This window comes from Somniosus microcephalus, chromosome 15 (genome assembly GCF_052327205.1).
Source record: "Somniosus microcephalus isolate GS21.2 chromosome 15, FLI_Smic_1.0, whole genome shotgun sequence".
Lineage (NCBI taxonomy): Eukaryota > Metazoa > Chordata > Chondrichthyes > Squaliformes > Somniosidae > Somniosus > Somniosus microcephalus.
The window spans coordinates 113817672-113845598 of NC_141001.1; the positions used below are offsets into that span (position 1 = coordinate 113817672).

General features: G+C 49.6%; 1 protein-coding gene across 6 annotated transcripts in view; it reads right to left on the reverse strand.

The window, feature by feature from the left end:
- The window catches only part of mapk8ip1b (mitogen-activated protein kinase 8 interacting protein 1b), a 267584-nt gene that overhangs the window by 147941 nt on the left and 91716 nt on the right, over positions 1-27927 (reverse strand). For 3 of the 6 annotated variants that reach the window (XM_086008309.1, XM_086008305.1, XM_086008306.1), the window contains exon 2: positions 10607-10712. The exons of 2 other annotated variants lie outside the window; for them this stretch is intronic. Coding sequence is in view for 3 of the 4 variants with exons in the window: in XM_086008305.1 (XP_085864431.1) it covers positions 10607-10712 (106 nt within the window). In the remaining variant the exon portion in view is untranslated. One more of the 6 variants, XM_086008307.1, reaches the window with a different exon arrangement.

Sequence of the window (27927 nt, forward strand, 5' to 3'; positions counted from 1 at the left end):
CCTCTAGTTATGCTCTTCCCCACAAGTGGAAACATTCTCTCTGTAGCGACTCTATCAAAACCTTTCATGATTAAAGACCTCTATTAGGTCACCCCTCAGCCTTCTCTTTTCAAGAGAAAAGAGACTCAGCCTGTTCATCCTTTCCTAATAGGTGCACCCTCGCATTTCTGGTATCATTCTTGTAAATCTTCTCTGCACCCTCTCCAGTGCCTCTATATCCTTTTTACAATATGGCGACCAGAACTGTATGCAGTACTCCAAGTGTGGCCTAACCAAGGTTCGATACAGGTTTAGTATAACTTCCCTACTTTTCAATTCTATCCCTCTAGAAATAAACCCTAGTGCTTGGTTTGCTTTCTTTATGGCCTTGTTCACCTGTGTCGCAACTTTTAGTGATTTGTGTATTTGTACTCCGAGATCCCTTTGTTCTTCAACATCACTTAGATTCTGATTTTCCAAGTAATATGTGACCTCCCTATTTTTCTTACCAAAATGTAATACCTCACGTTTATCTGTGTGAATTTAATTTGCCAATTATATGCCCATTCTGCAAGTTTATTAATGTCTTCTTGTAATTTGTTGCAGTCCTCCTCAGTATTGACTATCACCCCCAATTTGGTGTCGTCCGCAAATTTAGAAATTGTGTTTTTGATTCCAAAGTCTAAATCGTTAATATAAATTGTGAACAGTGGTCCCAGCACTGATCCTTGTGGAACACCACTTCCCGCCACTCTGAATAGCTACCCTTTACCCCTGCTCTCTGCTTTCTGTCCTGAAGCCAGCTAGCTATCCATTCTGCTACTTGTCCCCTGACTCCGCATTCTCTGACCTTATTCATTAGTCTATTATGGGGTACCTTATCAAAGGCCTTTTAAAATCTAGATAAATTACATCTCCTTCATTGCCCTTGTCTACTCTCTCTGTTAACTCTTCAAAAAATTCAATTAGGTTGGTCAAGCAAGACTTTCCCTTTTGAAATCCATGCTGACTAGGTTTTATTATATTTTTGGTTTCTAGATATTCTTCCATTTACTCCTTTAGTAGGGATTCCATCATTTTTCCTACCACCGATGTTAAGCTGACTGGTCTATAGTTCCCTGGACATGTTCTATCTCCCTTCTTAAATATAGGTATTACATTAGCTATCCACCAGTCCTCTGGCACTACACCTTTTTCTAACAAATTACTAAATATGTGTAGTAATGCCTCTGCTATCTCTTCCCTAGATTCTTTTAAAATGAGCGGATGTAATCCGTCCAGACTAGGGCTTTTTTCCTCTTTGAGTTTCATTAGTTTATTTAGTACCGACCATAGAACATATATATCAGAAACGCTGCCTACGGAGGGCACGGACCATCATCGAAGACCCTACCCACCCCAGCCACAGTCTGTTCGCCCTCCTACCATCTGGAAGACGCTACAGATGCATTCGCACCCGTACGACCAGATTTAGGAACAGCTTCTTTCCCAGGGCTGTCATCCTACTGAACTCCACAAATAAACACTAAAGCCTGCACATCTGCCAATGCACTTTATTCACTTTATTATGGTCATATTTATGCTAATATATATGTACAAATGTATGTTGAAATGTTTAAGTGTCCTAATCCAAATTGTACACTCTCGGGAGCCGCAAGCCTACATTTCGTTGTACTGCACTTGTGCACTAACAATGACAATAAAAGTTGATTTGATTTGATTATATCTCCTTGTTTTATTTAAATGCATTTCTCTCATTACTAAGCTCATCATCAAATGTCATCTCCATCTATTCTATCTCCCTGGTAAATAATGAAGGAAAATAATTATTTAATATCTCTGCCATCTCGCTATCGCTGCCTGTGGTATTATGCTGCCTATCCCTTAATGGCCCTATTCCCTTCCCAACCTTCCTTTTTATTTTTTTATTTATGTGCCTGTAAAATATTTTACTATTTTGTTCCATGTTCCTTGATAATATAGTTTCATAGTTCCTCTTTGCCTTCCTAATTGTTTTTTTGACTTCTCTCCTAATCTCTTCGTATTCTCCCTTATACTCTCCCCTGCTGTCCACGTATGCCTCTTTCCTTAAGCTCAATTTTCCCTAATGGCTTTATTCATCCACAGTGTCTCATTAGTATTTAGCTTGTTCTTGTTTTTTAGCGGAATATATTTTTCCAAGACTCTACTGAACACCATTTTAAATGTTTCCCATTGCTGTTCTACGTCACTGTTTGCCAGTATTGTTGTCCATTTTATTTTCACAAGTTCTATTCCTAGCCCCGCAAAATCAGCTTTTCTCCAATCTATTACACTGGTCTTTGTCATGCTTATGTTCTTCTCAACTATTATCTTAAAGCGTATTATATTATGGTCACTATTGCCTAGATGTCCCCCTACTTTTACTTCTCTTGTCTGTTCTGGTTCATTCCCCATTACTGGATCCAATAGCGAATCATCCCTTGTTGGGCTTTTTACATATTGGGTTAGAAAGGAGTCCTGTACACATTGTAGGAACGCCATTCCCTTATCCCCTTTGCCTACCTCTTCTGTCCAATTAATATCGGGGTAGCTAAAATCCCCAATGATTATTATTTTATGTTTTTTACTCATTTCCCTAATTTGTTTGCATATTTCTTCCTCTGCCTCCCTTCCACTATTGGGTGGTCTGTAGACTACCCTATTAATGTGATTAATCCATTATCTTTTATCTCTATCCGCATGGATTCTACTTTTGTTTTGCTGATAGGTGCGTCACATCTTTGTACTGCCATTATGTTATCCCTAATAAGTACAGCTACTCCACCTCCCCTTTTTCCCTCTCTATCTTTTCTACATATGTTATACCCTGCAGTGTTTAATTCCCAGTCCTGATTTTTCTGCAGCCACGTCTCAGTAATCCCCACTATGTCTGGTTCCTCGCAACACATGATTGCCTCCAGCTCCCCTGTTTTATTACGGACACTGTGTGCATTGCTGTACAGACAGTTCCTCTCACTTTATTTTTAACCATCTTTTTAAACTCCTGTTCTATAACTATTTATTCCCTGGCCAGCAATGTCCTCCCTTACTTTACTCTTTCCTATGCTCTCCTTTCCTGTTTTGATTTAGGCTGGTTTCATTTCTTGTAGATCCCTCCCCCCGTCTTACTAGTTTAAAGCCTTTGCCACCTCCCTATTTACCCTTTCCGCTAAGACTCGGGTCCCATCCCAGTTCAAGTGGAGCACATCCTATCGGTACAGCTCCTTCCTGTCCCAGTACTGGTGCCAGTGTCCCATGAAAAGGAAACCCTCTTTCCCACACCAGCCCTTTAGCCGCGTGTTAATTCCCCTGATCTGACTGTTTCTGTGCCAATTTGCACATGGCTTGGGCAATAATCCAGATATTATTACCCTCGAGGTCCTGTCTTTTAATTTAGCTCCTAACTCCTGATACTCCCTCAGCAGGACCTCCACCCTGTTCCTACCTAAGTCACTTGTTCCAACATGGACCACGACAACTGGATTTACCCCCTCCCTTTCCAGCCGTCGTGAGATAACCCTTACCCTGGTACCGGGTAGGCAACACACCCTTCGGGATTCTCGTTCTTGGCTGCAGAGGACGCTCTCTATCTCCCTAATTATAGAATCCCCCATCACTACCACATTTCTATTCTGCTCTTCCCCACCTTGGACAGCCTTCTGAGCCTTGGTGCCTTGGTCTGCATTGTCGCTGTCCTCCCTGCAGTCTTTCTCCTTGTCCTCACAAGTAGTGAGTACATCGTACCTGTTGGACAGGACCTGTGTCTACGGGGACCTCCTTCTCAACCTCTCCTAAGTCCCTACTACCCGGTGCCCTAACAGTCACTCTCCCTTTCCTGAACCTGTGCTTTGCTCTGGGGTGTGGCTATCCAGAAATTCCTCCACGTCCTTTATGTTTCGGAGTGTCTCTAACTCGCACTCCAGCTCAATGACTCTGAGCCGGAGTGACTGAAGGCAGAGACATTTCCTGCAGATGTGAGAATCCGGGACACTCTCGCTGCCCACAAGCTCCCACTTCCTACAGTCCCGACACATAGCTCTGCCCTGCCATCTCTAGACTTTTTTTTAACTTATTCGCTTATTTAATTCGTTTTTAAATCAAACGAGTCTATGAATGCAAATGCAGCATCATAAGTTAGCTCAGCAGATTTTCCAATGGGGATAGTTTACAAAGTGCTTTGCCTGCCCTTGACTTGGTCCAAGTGTGGGAATTAAATCTGGACTGTATTTTAGTTTTTGCTGACACGGGCTGGACAAGCATCCTCCAGACAATTAACTCCGAGTGTTGGCTTTGCTGACATGAGGGGATGGATCGCAGTCTGCGTTACAAAGTGAATCACGACATTCAGGAGGTCATCCTGACTGGCATCAGCTAGGCAGGCTGTCCTGCAGAGCAGAACATCAAGTAGAGTTTGGCGTACAAGAACCCCTTAAGCAAAACGCAGGCGGTCTGATCAATGTCTTGCCTGTATTAATACCAACTCTAAGAGACTCATTGCTTGGAGGAATAGCAGAAGTAATTGCACCCTTCAATGAGATGGCAGAGGCCACGGTGCCCATGAGGCGACTCTCTGTCTTCCTCCAATTCTGGCCTCTTGTGCATCCGATTTCCTTCGGCCCCCTCCATTGGCGGCCATGCCTTCATCTCTCTAGGCCCTAAGCTCTGGAATTCCCTCCTGAAACCTCTCCGCCTCTCTCTCCTCCTTTAAGATGCTCTTTAAAACCCAGAGAGTGGTGAACCTGTGGAATTCTCTACCACAGAAGGCAGTTGAGGCCAATTCATTAAATATATTCAAGAAGGAGTTAGATATATTTCTTAAGGCTAAAGGGATCAAGGGATATGGGGAGAAAGCAGGGACAGGGTACTGAGTTTGGATGATCAGCCATAATCTCATTAAATGGCGGAACAGGCTGGAGGGGCCGAATGGCCTACTCCTGCTCCTATCTTCTATGTTACCTCTTTGATCAAGCTTAATCCTGATGTCTCCTTATGTGGATCGGTGTCCAATTTTGTCTGATAATGCTCCTGTGAAGCACCTTGGGACGTTTCAGTACATTGTAGGGCTGGAGGAGGTTACAAAGATAGGGAGGGGCGAGGCAAGGATGAGAATTTTAAATTTTAGGCGTTACTGAAATGGGAACCAATATCTGTCGTAAGGTGCATTCGGACATGACCAGTCAAGGCCAAGGATTACGCACCCCTGCACTGCAGTATTCTTTCTCTACCTCCTCTCTGCTGTTGTGGCAAAGCTTAGGAGACACATTTCTAAAGTCATGGACATCACAAGGGTATTGTGTGTAGTGACAGCAATGTTTAATTACAAGTTCGTAAAAATTACAACCTAGAAGGAAGCCACTTGACCCACTGTTCCTGTGTCTTGTGCCAGTTCTTCAATAAGAACTATCTTATATCCTACATTACAACACTGACTACACTTCATTGGCTGTAAAGCCCTTTGGGATGTCCAGAGGTCGTGAAAGACGCTATATAAATGCAAGTCTTTCTTTCCTCCGGACTCCCCTTTCCCCGTATTCTTTTATATGCTTCCTTTTCAAATATTTATACGATTCTATTTTAAATGATGTTATAATCTCTGCGTCAATAGCCAGATCTCATAAAGCATCCCATGTTCCAATGAGGTGTCAGCCGTGCCTAAGTTGGTAGCACATCGGGAATGGCAGCTTGGTGGTTGATACTGGACCAGTAATCCAGAGGTCTGGACTAATGATCCGAAGGACACGAGTTCATAATCCCACCACAACACCTGGGGAATTTAAATTCAGTTAATTAAATAAATCTGGAATAAAAAGCTAGTATCAGTAATGGTGACTATGAAACTATCGGATTGTCGTAAAAACCCATCTGGTTCACTAATGTCCCTTAGGGAAGGAAATCTGCTGCCCTTACCCGGTCTGGCCTATATGTGACTCCAGACCCACAGCAATGTGGCTGACTTTTGACTTTCCTCTGAACTGGCCCAGCAAGCCAGTGAGTTAGAACAAACCGCTACAAGAAATAATAAGAATAAAACCAGATGAACGACCCGGCATCGACCGAGGCGCTGGCTTCGGACACAACAACGGCACGCCCAGCCCAGTCGACCCTGCAAAGTCCTCCTCATGAACATCGGGGGACTTGTGCCAAAATTGGGAGAGCTGTCCCACAGACTAATCAAGCGACAGCCTGACATAGTCATACTCACAGAATCATACCTTTCAGCCAATGTCTCAGATTCCTCACTCACCATCCCTGGGTATGTCCTGTCCCACCGGCAGGACAGACCCACCAGGGGTGGCAGCACAGCAGTATACAGTCGGGAAGAAGTGGCCCTGGGAGTCCTCAACATCGACTCCGGACCCCATGAAGTCTCATGGTTTCAGGTCAAGCATGGGCAAGGAAACCTCCTGCTGATTCATCAGCTGAGGGAGGGCGGTAGGTGGTAATCAGTGCTCCTCCATGTTGAACACCACTTGGAAGAAGCACTGAGGGTAGCAAGGGCACAGAATGTACTCTGGGTGGGGGATTTCAATGTCCATCACCAAGAAAGGCTCGGTAGCACCACTACTGACCGGGCTGCTGACTCCTGAAGGACATAGCTGCCAGTCTGGGCCTGCGACAGGTGGTGAGAGAACCAACACGAGGGAAAAACCTACTTGACCTCGTCCTCACCAATCTACCTATCGCAGATGCATCTGTCCATGGCAGCATTGGTAGCAGTGACCACCACACAGTCATTGTGGAGACAAAGTCCAGTCTTCACACTGAGGACACCCTCCATCGTGTTGTGTGGCACTACCACTGTGCCAAATGGGATAGATTCAGAACAGATCTAGCAGTTCAAAACTGGGCATTCATGAGGCACTGTGGGCCATCAGCAGCAGCAGAATTGCATTCCGCTACAATCTCTAACCTCATGGCCCGGCATATCCCTCACTCTACCATTGCCATCAAACCAGGAGACCAACCCTGGTTCAATGAGGAGTGCAGAAGAGCATGCCAGGAGCAGCACCAGGCGTACCTAAAAATGAGGTGCCAACCTGGGGTAACTGCAACACAGGACTACATGCATGCTAAACAGTGGAAGCAGCATGCTACAGACAGGGCTAAGCGATCCCACAATCAACAGATCAGGTCAAAGCTCTGCAGTCCTGCCCCATCCAGTCATGAATGGTGGTGGACAATTAAACAACTAACGGGAGCAGGAGCCTCCATGAATATCCCCATCCTCAATGATGACGGAGCCCAGCACTCGAGTGCAATAAACAGGCTGCAGCATTTGCAACCATCTTCAGCCAGAAGTGCCGAGTGGATGATCCGTATCGGCCTACTCCTGAGGTCCCCACCATCACAGAAGCCAGTCTTCAGCCAATTCAATTCACTCCACGTGATATCAAGAAATGGCTGAGCGCACTGGATACAGCAAAGGCTGTGGGCCCCGGCAACATCCCGGCTGTCGTGCTGAAGACTTGTGCTCCAGAACTAGCCACACCTCTGGCCAAGCTGTTCCAGTACAGCTACAACACTGGCATCTACCCGACAATGTGGAAAACTGCCCAGGTATGTCCTGTCCACAAAAGCAGAACAAATCTAATCTGGCCAATTACCACCCCATTAGTCTACTCTCAATCATCAGCAAAGTGATGGAAGTGTCATCGACAGTGCTATCAAGCAGCACTTACTCACTAATAACCTGCTCACTGATGCCCAATGTGGGTTCCGCCAAGTCCACTCAGCTTGCGACCTCATTACAGCCTTGGTTCAAACATGGACAAAAGAATTGAATTCCTGAGGTGAGGCGAGAGTGGCTGCCCTTGACATCAAGGCAGCATTTGACTCAGTGTGGCAGCAAGGAGCCCTAGTAAAACTGAAGTCAATGGAAATCGGGGGGAAAACTCTCCACTGGCTGGAGTCATACCTAGCACAAAGGAAGATGGTTGTGGTGGTTGAAGGTCAATCATCACAGCCCAAGGACATCACTGCAGGAGTTCCTCAGGGCAGTGTCCTAGGCCCAACCATCTTCAGCTGCTTCATCTGACCTTCCCTCCATCATAAGGTCAGAAGAAGTGAGGATGTTTGCTGATGATTGCATAGTGTTCAGTTCCATTCGCAACTCCTCAGATACTGAAGCAGTCCATGCCGCATGCATCAAAACCTGGACAACATTCAGGCTTGGGCTGATAAGCAGCAAGTGACGTTCACGCCACTCAAGTGCCAGGTAATGACTATCTCCAATAAGCTAACTACCTCCCCTTGACATTCAACGGCATTACCATCGCCGAATCCCCCACCATCAACATTCTGGAGGTCACCATTGACCAGAAACTTAATTGGACCAGCCACATAAATACTGTGGCTACAAGAGCAGGTCAGAGGCTGGGTATTCTGCGGTGAGTGTCTCACCTCCTGACTCCCCAAAGCCTTTCCATCATCTACAAGGCACAAGTCATGAGTGCGATGGAATACTCTCCACTTGCCTGGATGAGTGCAGCTCCAACAACACTCAAGAAGCTCAACACCATCCAGGTGCCCGCTTGGTTGGCACCCCATCCACCACCTTAATCATTCACTCCCTCCACCACCGTCGTACCGTGGCTGCAGAGTGTACCATCTACAAGATGCACTGCAGCAACTCGCCAAGGCTTCTTCGGCAGCACCTCCCAAACCCGCGACCTCTACTACCAATGGCAGCAAGCACATGGGAACACCATCACCTGCAAGTTCCCCTTCAGGTTACACACCATCCTGACTTTGAAATATATATCGCCATTCCTTCATCGTCGCTGGGTCAAAATTCTGGAACTCCTTCCCTAACAGCACTGTGGGATTACCTTCACGACAAGGACTGCAGTGGATCAAGAAGGCGGCTCACCACCACCTTCTCAAGGGCAATTAGGGGTGGGCAATAAATGCCGGCCTTGCCAGCGACGCCCACATCCCAGGAACGAATTTTAAAAAAACACTCGCCACTGAGTCAGGTGGTGAGACTTGAGCACAACAATCTAGGCTGACACTCCAGTGCAGTGCTGAAGGAGCGCTGCACTGTCGGAGGTGCCATCTTTCTGATGAGACGTTAAACCGAGGACCCGTCTGCCCTCTCAGGTGTACGCAAAAGATCCCAAGGCATTATTTTGAAGGAGAGCAGGGGAGTTGTCCCCGGTGTCCTGGGCCAATATTTATCTCTCAATCAACATCACTATATCGGATTATCTGGTCATTATCACATTGCTGTTTGTGGGAGCTTGCTGTGCGCAAATTGGCTGCTACGTTTCCCACATTACAACAGTGACTCCACTTCAAAAAGTACTTAATTGGCTGTAAAGCGCTTTGTGATGTCCGGTGGTTGTGAAAGGCGCTGTAGAAATGAAAATCTTTCTTTCTTTGTTCATCTGGAGATAACCTTCAGTTTATGTTTCCTCTGTTACTGATACACGAATCAAAGGAAACAATCTTTTAGCGTTTACTCTCTCAAGCCTGCATTGGAATCCCCTTAAACTTTCAGTTCCAGTGAAAAAGACCCAATTTTTTGAGCCTCTCTTTATAACCAATCTGGGACATCACTCTAGTAAACCTCCACTGTAGCCTTTTCAGAGTTCATAGAATCAGAGAAATTTACACCACAGAAGGAGGCCACTCGACCCATCGTGTCGATGCCGGCCGAAAAAGAGTTATCCGGCCTAATTTCCATCTCTTGGTCCATAGCTCTGTAGTTTACGGCACTTCAAGCGCATACCGAAGTACGTATTAAATGCGATGCTGGTTTCTGCCTCCACCACCCTTTCAGGCAGCGAGTTCCAGACCCCCACCACCCTCTGAGTGAAAAAAGTTCTCCACAACTCCCCTCTAATCCTTCGACCAATTACTTTCAATCTATGCCCCCTGTTTTTTTTTTTTTAATTTGTTTATGTGATGTGGGCATCGCTGGCAAGGCCAGCACTTATTGCCCATCCCTAATTGCCCTTGAGAAGGTGGTGGTGCACCGCCTTCTTGAACCGCTGCAGTCCGTATGGTGAAGGTACTCCCACAGTGCTGTTAGATAGGGAGTTCCAGGATTTTGACCCAGCGACGATGAAGAATCGGCAATATTGACCTCTCGGATAAGGAAAATAGCTCTAATATGCTCCGTATATTGGGATATCCAGAACTGGACTCGGTACTCCAGCATTCCTCAACTATAACTAAATACATGGAGCACGGAGTCAATTGACACTGATAAATACTTGTTTATTTTAATTTGGTGTTCACCCTAATAATTGACTATATTGATGCTTTGGTCCCTATGTGTTACTGATTACAACTTAATACTGTATGGGAAATGCTGAGCAGAGGTAAGTGCCAGAAGCCTTGCACGTTTTTCAGAATAAGAAAGCTATTTTTTTTCCCAATTATATTTGCAATGCATTAATACTACATTACTAAGCAAAAAGATCCATCCGATTGTCTTTCTACTCAGCCACTTGGAAATTCCAGTTATTTTGGCTCAGAACTACAATGCTGGAGAGAGAGATTATTGATGCACTGATGGCTTTGCTCACCACTATTCCCCCTGCCCCGCCGCACGTCATCACAGTGTGCGTCACTCGTTCACAGCGTGCTCACAAGCTCTTACCCTTGTAGCCAGGCCATCCTTACAGTGCAGGCTTATTCCACATTCGTCTGTTATTTCCGACAAGTCTTCATCTTCGAACTCCTCCAAACTTATGTCGTGGGTTAACCTGCAGCGATACAGTGGAGAACAGACCGAGTCAGCACAAGACCAAACGCTGGAACACATTGAAAAAAAAACCTGCTCTTCCGCACACAGCGACCACATGCTGCAGTCCTGCTGCCTTGATACGCACACATACAGCCTTGTTGTGTTGTCAGCCGTGGCTCAGCATCCTTGCCTCTGAGTCCACAGGTTGCTGGTTCACGTCCCACACCCAGAGACTTGAGCAAAAAAAAAAAATCTAGGCTCAACCCTCCAGTGCAGCACTGTCGGAGGTGCCGTCTTTCAGATGAGACGTTAAACCGAGGCCCCGTCTGCTCTCTCAGGTGGATCCTGTGGTACTATTTATCCCTCACAGAAATCACAGAAACCCCACAGTGCAGACAGAGGGCATTTCGGCCCATCGAGCCTGCACCGACACATATCCCACCCGATCCCCGTAACCCCTACACCAACACATATCCCAGTAGCCCCACGTATTTAATCCCCCTAACACTAAGGGTCAATTTATCATAGCCAATCAACCTAACCCGCACATCTTTGGACTGTGGGAGGAAACCGGAGCACCCGGAGGAAACCCACGCAAACACGGGGAGAATGTGCAAACTCCACACAGACAGTCACCTGAGGCCAGATTCGAACCCGGGCCCCTGGCGCTGTGAGGCAACAGTGCTAACCACTATGCCACCGTGCTCCGTGCTCATCCAACATCACTGAAACAGATGATCTGGTCATTATCACATTACTGTTTGTGGGAGCTTGCTGTGTGCAAATTGACTGCCACGTTTCCTACATTACAACTGCAATGACAGTGACTACTATTCAAAAGTACTTAATTAGCCGTATAACACTTTGGGATGACCTGAGGTTGTGAAAAGCTCTCTTATAAATGAAAGTTCTTTCTTTCTTTGTCCAGTAAGTTGAACAAACTACATTGGGTTACATCGGATATACGGCACAGAAACAGGCCATTCGGCCCAACCAGTCCATGCCCCACTCGAGCCTCCTCCCATCCTTCCTCATCTAAATCTATCAGCATAACCCTCTATTCCCTTCTCCCTCTTATGCTTGTCTAGCCTCCCCTTAAATACATCTATACTATTCGCTTCAACCACTCCCTGTGGTAGCGAGTTCCACATTCTCACCACTCTCTGGGTAAAGAAGTTTCTTCTGCATTCCCTATTGGGAAATATCTCGGGGGGGGGGGTTGTGGGGCTGGAGGAGATTACAGAGATAGGAAGGGGCAAGACCATTCGAGGGATTGGAAAACAAGGATGGGAATTTTAAAATCGAGGTGTTGCTTAACCGAGAGCCAATGTAGGTCAGTGAGTACAGGGGTGATGGGTGAACGGGACTTGGTGTGTGTTAGGGCACGGGCAGCCGAGCTTTACAAGGTTGTTGTAAACTCAGGTTTACAAGACAGTCAAATAGTCTGGTAAAATACAGCAATCACATTTTTTTCCAATATAGTCATGTGATGCCATTGCACATTTTATAATGAAAATAAATGATGCATTTATTTAATCAGAAACCAACTTCAAAATGCCTGTCACAACAGAACTTCATACAACTACAGAAAGTGGCGGTTTCAGCAGGCTTAAAAGTGGATAAATCTGCAGGCCCTGACGGGATGTATCCCAGGCTGCTGTGTGAGGCAAGGGAGGAGATTGCAGGGGCTCTGACACAAATTTTCAGATCCTCTCTGGCCACAGGGGAGGTGCCAGAGGACTGGAGAACAACTAACATACAGGAAACTTTGTTATATCCGGCACCGACGGGACCGAGCTGTTGCCGATCTATCAAAACTGCCGGACATACAAAGTTAATGTTGAAGCATACGGAGGTTTTCATCTCCGTATCTGACAACAAACACTGTTGCTTAGCAACAGCTTCAAACAGTCAGCCCGTACCTTGGAAGTGTCTCTGTAGCTTAGCAACAGCTTCAGAGAGACTTTCCAAAGCCTGACTGTTGGGAAAGAAAGCCAAGAGAAGAAAAACAACCTAACAGAACGGCTCCTGATTTCTTCCGGTAGATCAAGGTTTCCGGACATACAACCTCCGGGTAAACCAAAGTCTCCTGTAGTACCATTATTCAAGAAGGGTAGTAGGGATAAACCAGGGAATTACAGGCCAGTGAACCTAGCATCAGTGGTAGGGAAATTATTGGAAAAATTCTGAGGGACAGAATTAGTCTCCACTTGGAGAGGCAGAGATTAATCAGGGATAGTCAGCATGGCTTTGTCAGGGGGAGATCATGTCTGAACAATTTGACTGAATTTTTTTGAGAGGGTGACTAGGTGTGTGGATGAGGGTAATGTAGTTGATGTAGTCTACATGGACTTCAGTAAAGCTCTTGACAAAGTCCCACATGGGAGACTGGTCAAGAAGGTAAGCGCCCATGGGATCCAGGGCAATTTGGCACATTGGATCCAAATTGGCTTAGTGGCAGTAGGCAGAGGGTGATGGTCGAAGGTTGATTTTGTGACTGGAAGCCTGTGTCCAGTGGTGTACCGCAGGCATCGGTGTTGGGTCCTTTGCTGTTTGTAGTGTACATTAATGATTTAGATATGAATGTAGAAGGTATGATCAGTAAGTTCGCAGATGACACGAAAATTGGTGGTGTGGTAAATAGCAAGGAGGGAAGCCTCAGACTACAGGACGATATAGACCGGATGGTTAGAACAGTGGCAAATGGAATTTAACCCTGAAAAGTGTGAGGTGATGCATTTTGGGAGGATTAACAAGGCAAGGGAATACACAATGAATGGTAGGATCCTAGGAAGGACAGAAGGTCAGAGGGACCTTGGTGTGCATGTACATAGATCCCTGAAGGCAGCAGGACAGGTAGATAAGGTGGTTAAAAAGGCATATGGGATACTTGCCTTCATTAGCCGAGGCATAGAATATAAGAGCAGGGAGGTTATGATGGAGCTGTACAAAACGGTAGTTAGGCCACAGCTGGAGTACTGTGTGCAGTTCTGGTTGCCACACTATAGGAGGGATGTGATTGCATTGGAGAGGGTGCAGAAGAGATTCACCAGGATGTTACCTGGGCTGGAGCGCTTTAGCTATGAAGAGAGACTGGACAGGCTGGGGTTGTTTTCCTTAGAGCAGAGAAGGCTGAGGGGGGACCTGATTGAGGTGTACAAAATTATGAGGGGCATAGATAGGGTCGGTAGAAAGGAACTTTTCCCTTTAGTAGAGGGGTCAATAACCAGGGGGCATAGTTTCAAGGTAAGGGACAGGAGGTTTAGAGGGGATTTGAGGGAAAACTTTTTCACCCAGAGGGTGGTTGGAATCTGGAACTCACTGCCTGAAAGGGTGGGAGAGGCAGGAACCCTCACAACATTCAAGAAGCATTTAGATGAGCTCTTGAAATGCCATAGCATACAAGGCTATGAACCAAGTGCTGGAAAATGGGATTAGAATAGACAGGGCTTGATGGCCGGTGTGGACACGATGGGCCGAAGGGCCTCTTTCTGTGCTGTATAACTCTATGACTCTAAGTGGCATTCCCACAGTACAATGAGCTGGCTAAAAACTGTATGTCCATTAAAGAACTGTAAATGCTGTATCTGTACTCAAGATCTTCACTTTATCTATGGAGTACAGCCCTCCTCAAACAAATGACTACCGTTATGCTGGTGTATATACATATATATTCCTGTTTTCAACATCCTTACTCTGTTTAAGTGCTTATCTGAATGAGGGATTAGAGTACCATGGACGAACACTTCTTCAACTTTGTGTCCAGTGACAACTTCAACAATCTCAGGTCAGAGATAGTTAAGAATTTCTACCCTGTTTCCCCTCCTTGCATTTCAGCTGCAGTCTTATACCAGATTTTGCTGACACACCAAAACACCATTTCTGTTTCACAAACTCAACACAGAGCGAATTGAGTTTATATTTAAAAAGGATACACTGGCCGGGGTATGGGGAAGGAGGAGAGTGGGACTAACTATTTGGATGGCTCTTTTTGGGCTGGCACAGGTACGTCAGGCCGAATGGCCTCCTTCTCTGCTGTAAGATTCTATGGGGGAGAAATTGGGTGAGTAGCGCCACCTGTTAGCGTCTAAAGAGGCAGTCAGTGGCTGTAGCGCCACTGGCTGCGTCTCCGGCGATATTCAGTAGGGGCGCTAATGGTGGAGTTAGGCATTTGCGCTGCACCGCCACCAATGACGTCATTGGTGTGCACAGCGCCCCATTCGTGCCCCGTTCGCGATATTTAGTAGCGAATGCCGCAGTTGCGCCGCTCGCTACCCGCGCCCGGTTCACGGGGCCTTACTGTGCTGGCAGCAGCGCAAGTTAAGGTGGAGGTGCGGGGCGGCCGCTTTTTCGGCGGCTGCCTGCCAGCACCTCCGTCCCTGGCCTCCTAACACCACCCCCCCCCCCCGGCGGCATTGCTGGCTGTTTCCCGAGAGCCCGGCACTTCTCCTTGGTGCCGGGCTCATTTGCCGGCACTCGCGAGCGGGGATCGCGCTGTTGCAGCCACCTCCCCCTTAACAGTGGGAGGAAGGCCTGCAGTACCGCAGCGTGCCATGCCGCAGCATGTGGCGCTGCGGCACGTTGCGCTGTGATAATCAGTTTCAGCGCCCTAAGAGGGACGCGGAGCACCTCGAGCCTCGCCCCGTGTCCCTCGAGGGGCACTGAAACTGAATTTCTGGCAATCGGTATCACTCCGATCGCTGCGCTAAATCCTGCGCTCAGGCGACTTTTGCGCCACTTTGGCGCCCCAACCCAATTTCTAGGCCTATGATTCTAACTCCACATCTTTTTGACTTTTTTGAAGGAGGTATCTCAATGAACTCTGAATCAGAAGGCTTTCTCTATTGTGTGCATTGGATTGAGCATCTCAGAGATCTTGATATACCGTTCCTGTTTTAGGTTTTTGCCCAGGTACCGATGGTGAATGAACTGTCTCGATGATCCCGTTCAGCGCATACCTACTTTTGCCAAGAATTTTGTCAGGAAGGTTCGAACATCTGAGATTTGCCTATTTTGAAGAACGAGCTCAGGAGGAGGGAAAGGGAGCGAAAATGATGTTGGACCTGCAGAGCAGGCTGAAATGTCACAATGTGAGTTTAGTGTCACTAGGGGCAGTGCTGGCATTTATATAAAGTGCCTCTCGTGGCAAAACTGCACCACTGCAGTATTATTCTCAGTCTGTCGCAGCCAGCTTGTGCACAGCAAGGTCCCAGAAACGGCAAATGATCAAAGAACTAGATCCTGTGGGGTTTTTTTTGGCGGTGTCGAGAGAAGAATGTAGACCAAGACACTGGGAGAACTGCCTACTCTTTTTCATCCAGGCAGGCTGGGGCTTCAGTGTAACAACTCCACAAAAAAAAGGACTTGTGACAATGCAGCACTCCCTCAAGTTCAGCACTGACGTGCCAGTCGAGATTACGTGCTCAAATCCAGAGTGGGACTTGAACCCACAATCTCCTGACTCAGAGAGCTCTACCAGCTGAGCCAAGCCGACAACTCTGTTGCATCTGAGCTGGTATCTAACTGGTACTGCCCAGGGAACAGCCGTTTCTATTCTACTTCATGCTTACATTTTTATATTTCAACTTCGACCACCCAAGACCTACTCATATGATGTGATTCAGTTGGAAAGCTGATAGGGGCAACAGATCGCTCTGCGGAAGCAGCCAGTCAAGCTGACAGTTGCGAACATGAGCAGGGCCATGACAGGCTAGACCTGTTCACTTTTGCCCCAGGGTGAAATGTTCTGTAGAGTTAGCCACTGCTGTCTGTGCAACCCAACCAAGAACCACAACCAAACCCAACACACCGGACTAACCAAGAACCACAACACAACACACCGGACTAACCGTGTAATGTATGTACCTTTAAGGGGAAAACTACTTTTTACAGCTCCTGTATACTGTAGTACCGGCAGTGACCACACCTGTATATAAACCCTGAGTAGTGATCTGTACAGTTAGTTCTAGAGTAACCCTCATTCAGTAAACACCTGCTGATTGTTCCCTGCAGTCTTTTGTCTGATTATTGAAGGACACAACATTAAGATACATGGACCTAACATTGGCGACGATGCAGATTCGAACCTACCTGCAACTCTGCATCGCCTCCCAGGGATTCGCTCCTGGAGAACAGTGGAAGGAGGTTGAGTCCAGAAGCACGGGCGTCGACCACGGGCAACCGCCCAGTCATCCAGCGGAGATTTGAGCATCGCAGGAGAGGCTGTCGAGGGCCAGGCTTGGCTTTCCAGTCACGGTGGTCCAGCGAAACAGGCTGGCAACAGGTACTGCGCAGGCCCTTCCCAGACAGCGGCGGCTAGAGCCCGACCGAGCGGCACAGAAAAAGGCCGAGCAGTGTCGACGGGGGAGAGAGAGAGGGCAGAGCACACAGGGCGCAGCCGGTGTTCAGGGCCGAGCGGCGTCAATGGGGAGAGAGACGAGAGAGAGCAGAGCGCAGCCGGTGTTCAAGGGCCGAGAAGCGTTAACGGGGGAGAGGCGCGCAGGAAAACGCGAGGCGCTGCCATTGCCACAAGGACCGCAGAGAGCGGCATTGGCAGCAGCGCACGAAACCTACAGGGCATCGCCATTTGCCACGAGGACCGCCGAGAGCGGCGTTGGCAGCAGCGCGGGAGACGCCATTTTAAGCCGCAGCGGGGAAGAAAGGAAAGCGCGGGAGACGCCATTTTAAGCCGCAGTGGGGAAGAAAGGAAAGCGCGGGAGATGCCATTTTAAGCCAGTCTAACCACACCCAAAAATGCCGAAGAGTGGCAGTATCACGGCGTTCGACAATGAAGTCGAAGATTGGACGACATATGTCGAACGCATAGAAGTATACTACAAGGCGAATGAAGTGCCAGATGACAAGAAAGCGCTGGTATTGTTGAATTCAATGGGTGCAAAAACGTATGGCTTACTACGAAACCTAGTAACCCCAGAGAAGCCAGTAGAAAAGGATTTTGAAAACATAGTGTCAATCCTACAGGACCACTTAAACCCCACACCGCTGCTGATAGCAGAAAGATTTAAGTTTCACAAAAGGAACCAGCATAAAGATGAAAGTAATGCTGAGTATTTAACGGAACTGCGCAAGCTATCGAAACACTGCCAGTTTGGAACGGGACTAGCAGATACTTTAAGGGACAAGTTTGTGTGTAGGCTTCAAAGTGAAGGAACCCAGAAACGGCTTCTATCAGAAAAGGATCTTACGCTGGACAAGGCTTTCAGCATTGCAGTATCACACGAAGCAGCCGCACGGGGCGCTGCAGAGATACAACGGAGACCGCAAGAATATGGCACAAATGAAATGTCATACGGAACAGTGAAGTGCTATCGCTGCGGCAGAACAACACATGACCATAATGATTGCTGGTTCAAGGACAAAGTGTGCAGACAGTGTGGAAAAGTGGGACACATAGCAAGAGTCTGCAGGTCAGGAAAGAAAACCAGCAGCAAGAAATCTCCACAGGAGAAGTACAAGAAGGTACATAAGGTGACGGACAGTAGTTCAGACGAACAGAAAAGTGATACAGACTCCGGAAGCAAGGAGCTGGGTTGTCTGAAACGACATAATGTGATCAAAACGGAGGATCACCAAACTATCTGGGTCACGCTCAAAATAGCAGGAGTCCAAGTGAAAATGGAATTGGACACAGGATCAACCCTAACAGTTATAAACCGAAGGGACTACAAGCGGCTATTCTCACATATACACTTGAGAGATACAAAGATTGTCTTGAAGACGTACACGGGGCAAAAAGTCTATCCCAAAGGAAAAATAAGGGTGAATGTTATATATAACGGCAAGGAAACACCAAAAATGGACCTTTATGTCGTGCCAGATGGAGGACCACCACTACTAGGACATGAATGGATCCAGAAAATACAGCTACATTGGCATTCCATACAAGCACTGACTGTAGATGCCAAAAAGGATGACGACGTCACACCTGGACGACTGTCAAAAATGCTAACTGACGCACAAGAAGTGTTCCAGCAGGGACTCGGTACACTAAAAGGCATAACAGCGACGATCAAAATAGAGGAAAATGCAAGCCCAAAGTTTTTTTTTTTTTAAGGCCAGACCGGTACCTTATGCGATCCGCCCAGCCGTCGAAGCAGAGCTGGAAGGTTTGGAACGTTCAGGAGTACTGTCCAAAGTGGACTGGAGCGAGTGGGCTACACCCATCGTTCCTGTAATGAAGAGGTTGTTGAGTAATATGCCTGGGAAACCAAAGAAGGTTCGCATCTGTGGGGACTTTAAGGTGACAGTGAACCCAGTCCTTCACACTGTACAATATCCGCTTCCGCGGATTGAAGATATTTTCGCCTCGCTATCTGGAGGGAAACGCCTCACTAAGATTGATCTGGCCCAGGCATACCTGCAAATGGAGGTAGAAGAAGCCTCGAAACAGTACATCACGATCAACACTGATAAAGGTCTCTACCAATACAACCGGCTGGTGTTCGGGGTAGCATCAGCTCCGGCTATTTGGCAAAGGGCAATGGAACAAGTCCTGCAAGGGATTCCAGGGACCCAGTGTTATTTGGATGACATCCTGGTCATGGGCGAAAATGACAGTGATCACCTCGTTAACCTGGAGCAGGTGCTCACTAGATTGAAGGAATATGGGCTCCGAGCTAATCGCCAGAAATGCAAGTTTTTCCAGAAGCAGATCTCGTATTGTGGCCAACGTTATTGATAAAGAGGGGTTACATAAGTCCCCTGAAAAGATTGAGGCAGTAGTCAAGGCTCCAGCACCGGAAAATGTGTCACAACTGAGGTCGTTCCTCGAGCTGGTGAACTACTACCATAAGTTCTTGCCGAATTTGTCTACCGTACTACACCCACTGAACACCCTACTGCAAACGGGGGTACCATGGAAGTGGAGTGACGAATGTAAACGAGCTTTCCAGAAGAGCAAAGCATTGATCACATCAAAAGAGATGTTGGCTCATTTCAACCCAGCACTACAAATTCGGTTGGCGTGTGATGCATCACCCTATGGCATTGGAGCGGTGCTGTCGCACAAATTCCCGGACGGCTCGGAGAGGCCAGTAGCCTTTGCGTCTCGGTCACTAACCTCAGCTGAGCGTAACTACGCCCAGATTGACAGGGAGGCCCTCAGCCTAGTGTAGGGAGTGAAAAAGTTCAATCACTATCTGCACGGGCAGAAGTTCAACTTGCTGACTGACCACCAACCACTTGTCTCCATCTTTAATCCAAAGAAGGGCGTTCCGGTGATGACTGCACAACGGCTACAAAGATGGTCCCTTTTTCTAGGGGCGCACCAATATGAAATCGAGTATAAGGGCACGAAACAGCATGGAAACGCTGATGGGCTATCACGCCTGCCACTGCCTACTGCGGAGGAAGCACCAGCAGTGGATCCTGTCGAAATATTTCATTCGACTATAATTGAATGCTTGCCAGTAACGAACGCTGGTATAGAGGAGACCCGAGATGACCCGACGCTGTCTCGGATATATGATTTGACGGTGAAGGGATGGCCAGCACATGGCGACTCACTGTTGCCAGCATTCTCATCCAGAAGAGAACAGCTGTCAGTATGCCAGGGGACCTTGATGTGTGGATCCCGAGTGGTAATTCCACCTAAGTTAGGGGAGAGAGTGCTCAATGAGCTTCACGAAGGTCATCTGGGAGGGGTGAAAATGAAAAGCCTTGCTAGGGCTTATGTGTGGTGGCCGGGGATCGATCAGCAAATCGAGGACCTGACAAAGAGCTGCTCAGGATGCCAGAAGGTCCAAAATGCACCACCACATGCCCCTCTACACCCATGGGAGTGGCCCTCATCTCCATGACAACGGGTGCATATTGATTTTGCTGGTCCATTCATGGACTCAATGTTTTTAATAGCCATGGTTGCGCACTCGAAATGGCCTGAGGTGATCAAAATGTCCTCCACCACCACGGAGAAAACTATTGCAGTCCTACAGACCATTTTTGCCAGGAACGGCTTGCCAGAGCAGATTTGCTCTGATAACGGACCACAGTTTGTGTCCAAAGAGTTTCGAAGATTTATGAAAAGGAATGGGGTAAGGCATTACACATCCGCCCCGTATCATCCAGCCACAAATGGATTGGCTGAGAAGTTCGTACAAACCTTTGAAAAAGCAGTAAAGGCCATGTGCGATGACGACATTCCACTGCAGCATAAGGTGGACAATTTCCTTGTTAGCCTACAGAAATGTGACACATGCAGTCACCAACCAGGCCCTGGCCATGATGTTCTTTAACCGAAGGTTGAGATCTCGTCTGGATTTGCTCAGACCAAATGTACGAAGAGATGTTGAGAGTAAGCAATTCCAGCACATCCATGAGAAGCCGACAAGGAGCTTCAATGTAGGGCAACCAGTCTTGGCCCGCGACTACCGAACAGAGAAATGGCAACCAGGAACGATATGCACACGGCAGGGGCCACTAATGTACACAGTGGATGTTGGGGAGAACATTGTGAGACGCCATGCTGACCAGATCCTAGAGTCATCGGAACGAGTCAACCCCATGTCTCGGCCATACGAACCTGGTGAGGAACCCGACGTACAAGTCGCATCTACCTCAGAAACAGTAGCATCGGAAGCTGATGAACCAACCGACGACAGGGGGCCAGAATCGCCTCCGCACCAAGAGCAAGACACTCGGGAAAGGCGCTATCCAGAAAGGATCAGGAAGCCTCCCCAAAGACTGAATATATAAATAGACTATTTTCAGCTAATGTTGCATGTTAAAAGTGTTAATTGTAATTAGTTTGATATTTCATTGTTAAATGAGTGTTATGGTACTGTTAATCTAAAAGGGAAGGAATTGTAATCACAGAAATCACAGAAATCACAGAAACCCCACAGTGCAGATAGAGGCCATTTCGGCCCATCGAGCCTGCACCGACACATATCCCACCCGATCCCCGTAACCCCTACACCAACACATATCCCACCCTATCCCCGTAACCCCACGTATTTAATCCCCCTAACACTAAGGGTCAATTTATCATAGCCAATCAACCTAACCCGCACATCTTTGGACTGTGGGAGGAAACCGGAGCACCCGGAGGAAACCCACGCAAACACGGGGAGAATGTAATGTATGTACCTTTAAGGGGAGAACTACTTTTTACAGCTCCTGTATACTGTAGTACCGGCAGTGACCACACCTGTATATAAACCCTGAGTAGTGATCTGTATAGTTAGTTCTAGAGTAACCCTCAGTCAGTAAACACCTGTTGATCGTTCCCTGCAGTCTTTTGTCTGATTATTGAAGGACACAACATTAAGATACACGGATCAAGCAAACCGAGAACCACAACACTCAACACACCGGACAAACCGAGAACCACAACACAACACACCGGACTAACCGAGAATCACAACACAACACACCGGACGCTGGTCCTCGGTTTTGAAAACCATGCAGCCACTTTACTGCCGTGTCACTGACCTGGAATGTGAAAGTTTCAACACAAGCATTTAAAAAACTAGCAGATCTCCAGTGACCAAAGCAAAATACTGCGGATGCTGCCAATCTGAAATAAAGACAGAATGCTGGAAACACTCGGCAGGTCAGGCAACGTCTGTGGAGAGAGAATCAAAACAAGTAAAGAAACAAAAGATGGGTTCAGAAGAGGTGTAACTGTGGTTACAGTGAAATAACAGGGGGGGGGGGCGGCGGTGGGGGGCCTGGAAAATCTGGCAAAATCCAGGCCAGGGGAGCCTACTCCACTTTGCCAGGTTTTCCCATGCCTCCCTCCCCCTCTGCTATTGCCATTAACACCTCCTCACGACCCATACTTTGTTCCTATACTTGTCTCATTATCACCTCCTTTTGCTTTGTACTATCCACACTTTAGCCATTTAATCACTCCTGCCCTCCACCCGACCACAGACCTCTCCCTTTTGTTCTTTCCCTAGCCCCCCATTTTTCCCCTGGCTTTGTACAGTACTTGAGTAAAAGCTGTTTACCTCTCAAACATCTTCCAGTTCCGATGAAAGGTCTTCGACCAGAACCGTGAGCTCCCGATCCCGTGACAGCGAGTGAGATGCTACTGTAGGAGTCTACGTACTCCTAGCAAAAAATACTGAACTCGGAGAGGTTCAACAGAAAAGGTTTAATTGTTGAGACTGCATGTTGAACACAAAATGGCGTCAGAGCCTACACTAAGTCCGACTGCCTTTCATCAGTCCACAGCTTCGACTGCTCCTCCCCCGCTCTGGGCTTAACTATGTTGCAGATCGAGTTTCTTAAAGGTGTGATCCTTCTTAAAGGCATGATGCCTGATTTATAGTCTACGGACCGAAAAGCGGATTGTGTCCTTTCTGTGGTCGGTACGCCACACAGCTCCCCCCAGAATCCGCTAGTAGGGAGTGTACGAACCGGCGTGGCGGCTTGATGGCACGGCCGGAACGGCTCTTGGCGGTTGGTGTCGGGAGCGGGGCGGTCGGACGCGTCGGGCTCTTAGGCGGTCTGCCCCGTGGTGGGGGTTGGCCCACTTGAACGGGTTCGTCGGGCTCTAGGTGCGCCAGCTTGAGCCGGTCGACCGACACCTTGTCAGTTCTGCCGCCCACTTCGAGGAGGAAGAACTTGTTCCCTGTCTGGAGTACCTTGTAGGGTCCATCATATGGGGGCCGTAGAGGTCCTCGGTGGGCGTCATGGCGCACAAAAACAAATTTGGCCATATGCAGGCTAGGTGGTACGCGAGTTGCTGGTTCGCCGTGCCAGCCGGTGGGTACCGGAGCGAACTGTTGTGCTCGGTTGGCGAAAGCGCGGCATTACTGGTCAGCCGACCAGGGGGTCGTGGCGGTGGGCAGGAACTCTCCAGGTACACGCAGTGGCTGGCCGTACACGAGTTCCGCCGCCGAGGCTTGCAGGTCTTCCTTGACCGTGGAGCGTAGGCCAAGTAGCACCCACGGGAGGCGGTCGATCCAAGCCTCGTCCTCAAGGCTGGCGCGAAGGGACGCCTTCATGGACCTGTGGAATCACTCGCACAGTCCGTTGGCTTGGGGGTGGTAAGCCGTGGTGCGGTGAACGGCCACCCCGAGGTTTCGGGCGATGGCGGCCCACAGATCAGAGGTGAACTGCAAGCCTCTATCTGACGTCATGTCGGAGGGGACGCCGAACCGAGCGACCCAGGTACCGATGAACGCCCTCGCGATGTCGGCGGTGGTGGTGGACGTCAGTGAAATGGCCTCGGGCCAGCGGGTGGTACGGTCCACGATTGTCAGCAGGTGCGTGTGACCTTGTGATAGCGGCAGGGGGCCGACGAGGTCGATGTGGACGTGGTCAAACCTTCTTTCTGGCACGGTGAGCTCCTCGAGTGGGGCTTTGACGTGCTGGTGGATTTTGGCACGCTGGCAAGCTATGCAGGATCTGGACCAGACGCGCACATCTTTGCGCAAGCCGCGCCAGACAAATCGGTTGGCCACCAGTCTAATGGACGCATGGGTGCCGGGGTGTGAAAGGCCGTGGACGATGTTGAACACCCGTTTTCGCCAGGACGCCGGGACTACGGGGCGGCGTTGCGCCAAGGAGGTGTCGCATTTGACTGATGGCGGACGGGCCGCAGGCGACGTCGGTCAGTCGCAGCCCTGGGAGGGTTGTGGGCACGGAGAGCAGATCGGGGTCGGTGCGTTGCTCTGCTGCCAGTTGAGCATAGTCCACTGCCAGGTGGGCGCCGTGGACAGCAGGGCGGGATAGGCAGTCGGCCACCACGTTGTCTCGACTGGAGACGTGCCGGATGTCCGTGGTGAATTCGGACACCGCGGCGAGCTGGCGTTGTTGCCTGGCTGACCACGGGTCCGCAGATTTTGCCATAGCGAATGTCAGGGGTTTGTGGTCGACAAACGCGGTGAAGGGGCGGCCCTCCAGAAAAAATCTAAAATGGCGGACTGCCAGGTACAGTGCGAGGAGCTCGTGGTCAAAGGCGCTGTATTTGGCCTCCGGGGGGCGCAGTTGGCGGCTGAAAAAGGCCAGCGGTTGCCAGGCTCCATCGACCCACTGTTTGTACACGGCGCCGACCGCGTGGTCGGAGGTGTCCGTGGTGAGGGCCACCGTGGCGTTGGGCTGTGGGTGACCGAGCATGGTGGCATCGGCGAGCGCCTTTTTGGTCAAGTCGAAAGCGGTCAACATGTCCACCGACCACTCGATCGCCATTCTGTCTTTCTTACCCCGGAGGGCTTCGTATAGAGGTCGCACGAGGGAGGCCGCTCCGGGAATGAAGCGGTTGTAAAAGATGATCATCCCCAAGAACTCCTGGAGGCCTTTGATGGTGGTAGGCCGGGGGGAACTGCTGGATGGCTTGCACCTTGGCGGGCAGGGGAATGGCTCCGTCCTGCGTGATGTGGTGGCCGAGGAATTCGATCCTGCTGAGGCCGAATTGGCACTTGGCTGGGCTGATGATGAGCCCGTGCTCACTGAGCCGCTGGAACAGGGTGCGGAGGTGCTCGATGTGTTCCTGCTTGGAGGAACTAGCTACCAGGATGTCATCCAGGTGGACAAAGAGGAACTTCAGGTCCCGGAAGACCGAGTCCATGAGCCGCTGGAAGGCCTGGGCCGCGTTTTTGAGGCCGAAGGGCATTCGGAGGAACTCGAATAGCCCAAAAGGGGTGATTATGGCCGTCTTGGGAACGTCCGTGGGTTGGACTGGCACCTGATGGTAGCCGCGCACCAGGTCGACTTTGGAGAAGACTGAGCGGCCGGCCAGTCTAGCTGAGAAGTCTTGCATGTGCGGTATGGAGTACCGATCCGCCGTGGTGGCGTTGTTTAGGCGGCGGTAGTCCCCGCAGGGGCGCCATCCCCCGTCGGGTTTGGTGGCGATGTGGAGTGGGGAGGCCCAGGGGCTGTTGGAGCGGTGGATGATGCCGAGCTGTTCCATTGTGGCGAACTCGGCCCGCGCGATCTCCAGCTTGGCCGGGTCCAGCCTGCGGGCGTGGGCAAACACCGGTGGGCCTGTGGTGGGGATGAAGTGTTCTACCCCGTGCTTAGCAACTTTCGCGGGGGAGGTTGGGTTGGTGAGGGCTGGGAACTCAGCCAGGAGTGCTGAGTAGTCGTCCGTTGAGCGGGCGTGGCACTGCCACGCCATTTCGGCGGGTTGGGGGGGGGGGGGGGCCATGGCGCCCGGGATAGGTGACATGGTGTTCATGTCCACGAGGCGGCACTGAGGCATGTCGACCAACAGGCCGTGGGCACACAGGAAATCCGCACCGAGGAGCGGGGAGAGCACCTTGGCGGTGATAAACTCCCAGTGGTAGCGGCGGCCTGCGAGGTTGATGGTGACGGTGCGGGTGCCGTACGTCCGGATGTCGGTGCCGTTGGTGGCAGCCAGCGCAGGGCCGCGGCCGCCTCGCTGGATCTCGAGGGCGGACGCGGGGATGATGCTGCGTTGCGCGCCCGTGTTGCACAGGAAACGGCGTCCGGAGGCGCTGTCCGTAACGTACAGCAGCGCGCCTGCTTGCCCCACGGCCATCGTGTAGGCCGGTGTGGGGGCGGTTGGAAACGTGCAGGGATGGCTGCAGCGGCGTGCCCGTGCGCCGAACCGGGTATGGAAGTAGCAGTAGCCCTGGGTCGGAGGGCTTGGGGTATGTGGGGGCCTGGGGGGCCTCGTGGCCGAGCTGTGTGGCCGCGCGATAGAGGGTGGAGCGCGCACCGATGCTGCGGAGGCCAGGTCGGGGGTGACGGCGTGGTTGGAGCCGGCGGACAGGAGCTTATCGGCTTTGTCGGCCAGGGCCTCGAGGTCCGTGAGGCTGGACGCCACGATCGCCGGGCGGATGCTGGGAGGTAGTTGGTGGATAAAGAGCGTGCGGAAGAGGGAGCCGGGCGGTTTCTCGTCGGTCAGAGCAAGCATGTGTGAGAGCAAGTCTGATGGCGTGGAGTCACCGAGGCCCGGGAGGTCGAGGAGGTGGCAGTTGCGCAAAAATTGGGAGGCTGTGAATTTTTTTTAAGGAGCGCGGCCTTGAGATGTGCGTACTTGCCTTCCTCCAAAGGGTTTTGTCGTGTTGTCCAGATTTTCGTGATTGTGGAGCTGCCCAGGGAGGCGAGGAGGTAGTCGTACATCGTTGCGTCGGCGGTGATGCCGCGGAGTCGGAATTGCGATTCGGCTTGAAGGAACCAGTCGGTGGCTAGGTTCTCCCAGAACTCCGGCAGCTTCACAGAAACTGCATTTGTGTCAGCCATGGTTACGCTTAGGGGTCACCAATGTAGGAGTCTACGTACTCCTAGCAAAAAATACTGAACTCGGAGAGGTTCAACAGAAAAGGTTTAATTGTTGAGACTGCATGTTGAACACAAAATGGCGTCAGAGCCTACACTAAGTCCGACTGCCTTTCATCAGTCCACAGCTTCGACTGCTCCTCCCCCGCTCTGGGCTTAACTATGTTGCAGATCGAGTTTCTTAAAGGTGTGATCCTTCTTAAAGGCATGACGCCTGATTTATAGTCTACGGACCGAAAAGCGGATTGTGTCCTTTGTGGTCGGTACGCCACACAACGCTGTTTTATCAGGAACGCTCTACAGTCGACTCCTCTTAGTTCAAAGTTCTTTAATTCCTATTTTTAAGCACTAAATTCCTTCGTTCTGACTTATGTAGGGCTGTTGCTTAATTCAAATTACTAAAAAATAAGACTTGCATTCAAACAATACCTTTCACGACCTCAGGAAGTCTCAAAGCGCTTTACAGCCAATGAAGTACTTTTCAAGTGTAGTCACTGGTGTAATGTGGGAAAGGCGGCAGCCAAATTGCGCACAGCAAGCTCCCACAAACAGCAATGGGATAATGACCAGATAATTTGTTTTAGTGATGCTGGTTGAGGGAGAGATATTGCCCCAGGACACCGGGGAGAACTCCCCTGCTCTTCTCCGAAATAGTGCCGTGGGATCTTTTACGTCCACTTGAGAACACAGACGGGGCCTCGGTTTAACGTCTCATCCGAAAGACAGCACCTCTTGACAGTGCAGCACTCCCTCAGCACTGCACTAGGAGTGTCAGCCTAGATTGTTGTGCTCAAGTCTCTGGCGTGGAACCCACAACCTTCTGACTCCGAGGTGAGAGAGAGTGCTACAACCTGAGCCACAGCTGACACTTGAATAATTCATATTTATTTTAATGCAAAAAACAGTGCTACTTTTAGCTCCCCGGAAAAATTAGCGCCCCCGCGCCGGAACTTCAGCGGTTGTGCTCCAAAAGGGAAGTGGGGCGCTACTGGAAGCGACCCCCATCCCTCTTGGGGCGC